This window comes from Netta rufina (assembly GCF_964035555.1).
Source record: "Netta rufina genome assembly, chromosome: 3".
Taxonomy (NCBI): domain Eukaryota; kingdom Metazoa; phylum Chordata; class Aves; order Anseriformes; family Anatidae; genus Netta; species Netta rufina.
Window position 1 is genome coordinate 29313483 of NC_140125.1, and position 3836 is coordinate 29317318.

The 3836-nt window shown below is 50.9% G+C and overlaps 1 protein-coding gene across 1 annotated transcript; it reads left to right on the top strand.

The window, feature by feature from the left end:
- Nucleotides 1–451: 451 nt before the first annotated feature.
- Nucleotides 452–2321, top strand: PIGM (phosphatidylinositol glycan anchor biosynthesis class M; the record flags this gene model as incomplete). Its single annotated transcript, XM_084283773.1, has 1 exon — nucleotides 452–2321. The coding sequence occupies one exon, from the start codon at nucleotides 452–454 to the stop codon at nucleotides 1736–1738; it is 1287 nt and encodes a 428-aa protein (XP_084139899.1). The 3' UTR covers nucleotides 1739–2321.
- Between the last annotated feature and the right edge of the window lie 1515 nt (nucleotides 2322–3836).

The window sequence follows — 3836 nt, forward strand, 5'->3', positions numbered from 1 at the left end:
TTTTTAAAATATGTAATAAAGTTCAAAACACAGAGGAATTTCTTTCTTATAAATACGTCTTTCTAGGTTCTGACTCGTGTGGTATTGTTTCTGATATAAACGAGGAAGGTGTGCGAAGAAGCACACCTAAGTGCTTTAGAGAGACCCTGTACACAACACAGCCATTAGCAGAAAGTAAAGAGCTGACTTTATTTTCCCTTTACCCTCTTTCCTAACTAACACTGGGTACGTTTCCCCCTGCCGCAGGGCTCCGGGCAGGCTACCCCCTCCCAGCCCTCAGCGGCTGCCGCAGCCCCGCCCCGAGCAGAGCGGGCTCGCCCCGCCCCGGCCAGGGAGGCGGCTTCAGCTCCACACCACGCACGCGCGGCCGCCCAACGGCCGCCAGGCAACGGACGGCGCCGCCTCCTGCCGCCGCGCACCGGCGGGAGCAGAGCGGCCCCCGAGCGCCGCCATGGCGGAGGGGCGGCGGGGGCCGGGGCTGGGGGCGGCGCTGTCGGCGGCGCTGTCGGCGGCGCTGCTGTGGCGGCTGGGCCTGGTGCTGTACGGCCTGTACCAGGACGGCGCCATGCGGCTGCGCTACACCGACGTCGACTACCGGGTGTTCACGGACGCGGCGCGGCTGGTGACCCAGGGGCGGTCGCCCTACGGGCGGGCCACCTACCGCTACACGCCGCTGCTGGCCTGGCTGCTGACGCCCAACGTGTACCTCGCCGAAGCCTTCGGGAAGCTGCTCTTCGTGGCCGGGGACCTGGCGGCCGCCGGCGTGGCCTACCGGGCGCTGCGGGGCCGGGGGGTGCCCGCCGGGCAGGCCTGCGGGTGCTGCGCTGCTGCCTGGCTCTTCAACCCGCTGCCCATGGCCGTGTCCAGCCGCGGCAACGCAGAGGCCCTGGTGGCGCTGCTGGTGCTGGCCACCCTGCAGCTGCTACAGGAGGGCAGCGTGGGGAAGGCTGCAGTGTGCTACGGGCTGGCCGTGCACCTGAAGATATACCCGCTGACATACGCGCTGCCCATCGCGCTGCACCTGCTGGGCAAGCGGTGCGGTGGGGAAAGGGTGGCAGCGGGTGCAGGGAGTGACAAACTAGCACAATTTATGACCATGGGGTGCCTCCGGCAGCTGGTGGTAAAGATGCTGAACCGTGACCTGCTGCTCTTTGGAACGGTCGCTGGAGCTGTGCTGGCCACCTTGACCATGGCCTTTTATCACCTGTATGGCTGGGAGTTTTTGGAGCATGCCTACCTCTACCACCTGACCAGGAGGGATATCCGCCACAATTTCTCTCCCTATTTCTACATGTTGTACTTAACTGCAGAGAGCAAGTGGAGTTTTGCCTTGGGGCTTGCAGCTTTCCTGCCCCAGCTGCTCCTGCTTGTGGTGGTGTCCGTAGCTTTTTACAGAGACCTTGCCTTCTGTTGTTTCCTACACACTGCCATTTTTGTCAGTTTTAACAAAGTATGCACATCCCAGTATTTTGTCTGGTATCTCTGCCTCTTTCCCATCATAATGCCTAATATTAAGATGTCCTGGCATCGTGGTGTGCTGTTGCTCTTTCTGTGGTTTGTTGGACAAGGCCTGTGGCTTGCTCCTGCATACTTTCTAGAGTTTAGAGGTTATAACACTTTTTTACTTATATGGTTGGCTGGCTTGCTTTTCCTCTTTATCAATAGCTTCATACTTGTTCAAATTATTTCACATTATCAGGAAGAAACACAAGTTACCAAAAAACTCAAACAGCGGTAGTAAATAGGCCAGAATACAGAAACAGCATTGCCACCTTTAACAAGGCTTTTCAGACCACCAGCACTTTGTTAAACAAATACACATACATTGTACTAATGTGTGTGTTGTTTGTAAGCAATACTTTGTCAAGGCCCTGAGGGCACCAATGTGGCCCAGAGCCACAACTGTCTTGTCCCAGGTGGTGTCTGCAAGGGTGCTCATGCTGAATGGACCTTGAAACTGCACTGTGGCCTTGTCTCTAGCCATGTCTCGTGCTGCTGCTCCGGACTGGACTCGCTGGAAGGACCCTGGACCTGGTATATCGCAGTCTGCCACGTCTGGGGCTGTGGATGGACTCTGTTGCCTGCACCTTCTCCACCTGCTGTGTGCAGACACAGTGGAGCTGTGCCCTGGTCGGTGAGGGAATGCCATGTACTGGGGCACTCTCAGCTCCTGGCTTATACCTTCCCATGGAGTTTTTCTCTGTCCTTGTAGATGCCTGTGGCCTTTGGCTAGCGGAAGACAGAAGATGATAAAAGGATGTTTATAGTTCAGCAGTCTTGTGCATTCCAGTAAGTGGGTGGGGGGTTCTTGGTTTTCTTTTGCAAGGGTGAATCTATTTGAATAAAGAAATCACTTAATATGTACATGTACACTGGAGTTTTTGGTTTTCTTTCCACAGTAACATTTTAGCAATGTATTTTTTGTGGCCTGTACCCAGTCTTTCTTCAGTGAAGTAAGAAAAAAGTGGTTGTTTTGTATAATTCATTATCTCTTTGAAATTCTGAATTTATATTAGAATTCAAAGTTGCCCACTCTCTCTTCACTCTGCTTCCCTTCCCCCCGCCCCCACCTTCAGTGTTTGAATTTTTGAACAGACTTAATCCCTTCTCTTGCCATTCAGAAAGAGCTCTCTAAATACCTGTCTTGGATGACAGAAACATACAAAGCAAAAATATGTGTGTTCTTGCTGCCACGATCTAAAAAAAAATGCCACTGGTTGAAACTGCAGTTTATTGGCAGTTATGGTGGATGCTAACAGAAGCAAATGCAGAGTCAAAGTACAGCTAGAATGGCACCTGTGTCCCAAAAGCACTAGAGTTTATACCAAAGAGAAATTGAAAATACAGTTTCTCAGTAGTTCAATATCTCTGTTATTAAAAATGAATGAAAAAGGAAAGGAAAAGAGATGAGGAAGTAGAGCAGTTGCCAGAAGAAAAGGAAAGCTTTAAAATAACAAGCACTGCAACCTGTCAGAATGAGGTATTTATTCCCAGATGAGGTGGGAGAAGATGTGACTGGTAGTGAGAGGAGTTCAGAGCCGTTTTGGAACCAATACTTGCCTCAAGAATGTCCTATGAGAGGTCTGTAGCTTTTGACAGAGTAAGAAACTCACCATGTGTTTTTTAAATAAAATCTTAAGTTTACATAGGCATATGCCAAATTTAAGAATTTTCATATTTGGCTCAGCTTTTCGTTATGTCCTACCTAACCCTACAGGAAAGAAATGAGTAGTGAGTCATGCAGAGCAGAGGCAAGGCAAAATAATCCCAGCCAGTCAGTGCAATTCTTAGTGCTATCAGTAGGGAAGAATGTGGTAAAGCAAGTTTGCATTTCAGGTTCCTGCCTGACTCCTGCCTTTGAACCTTGTCTCCTGGGCTGTTTCCCCAGGACTGCAGTGGCTCCCTGACTTGCTTACTGACAGGTTTTTCTGTCCTGGCTACCTCTCGGGGCTGGATTGCAGGGGGTTGTGTGAACTGAGTTAGTTACATGAAAGCTGAGGAAACCCCTGAGCTCCCAGTGCCAAAGGGCATGCTACCAGATGTGAAATATTCTTGCACTGCTCTGGCCTGGTTCAGCCATTCTGATATTATGCTAGGAGTAAGGATGATTTCCCCACTTGCACTGGTGCAGGGGTGGTTCTGCTCCCAAGCTGCAAAAGGACTTGATTTTCCTTGCCAATCTCATGCACACTCACCTTCACATCATGAAGATCGTGCCAGCCTCTCTTCTTTAAATCCAGAAGTCTGTTGAGGCAAATGCACATTCTTTTGACAAACTGTCATGATTTTTTGGGCAGATCTTACAGATGTGGCACTGGATTTTCTTCCCCTGGTTT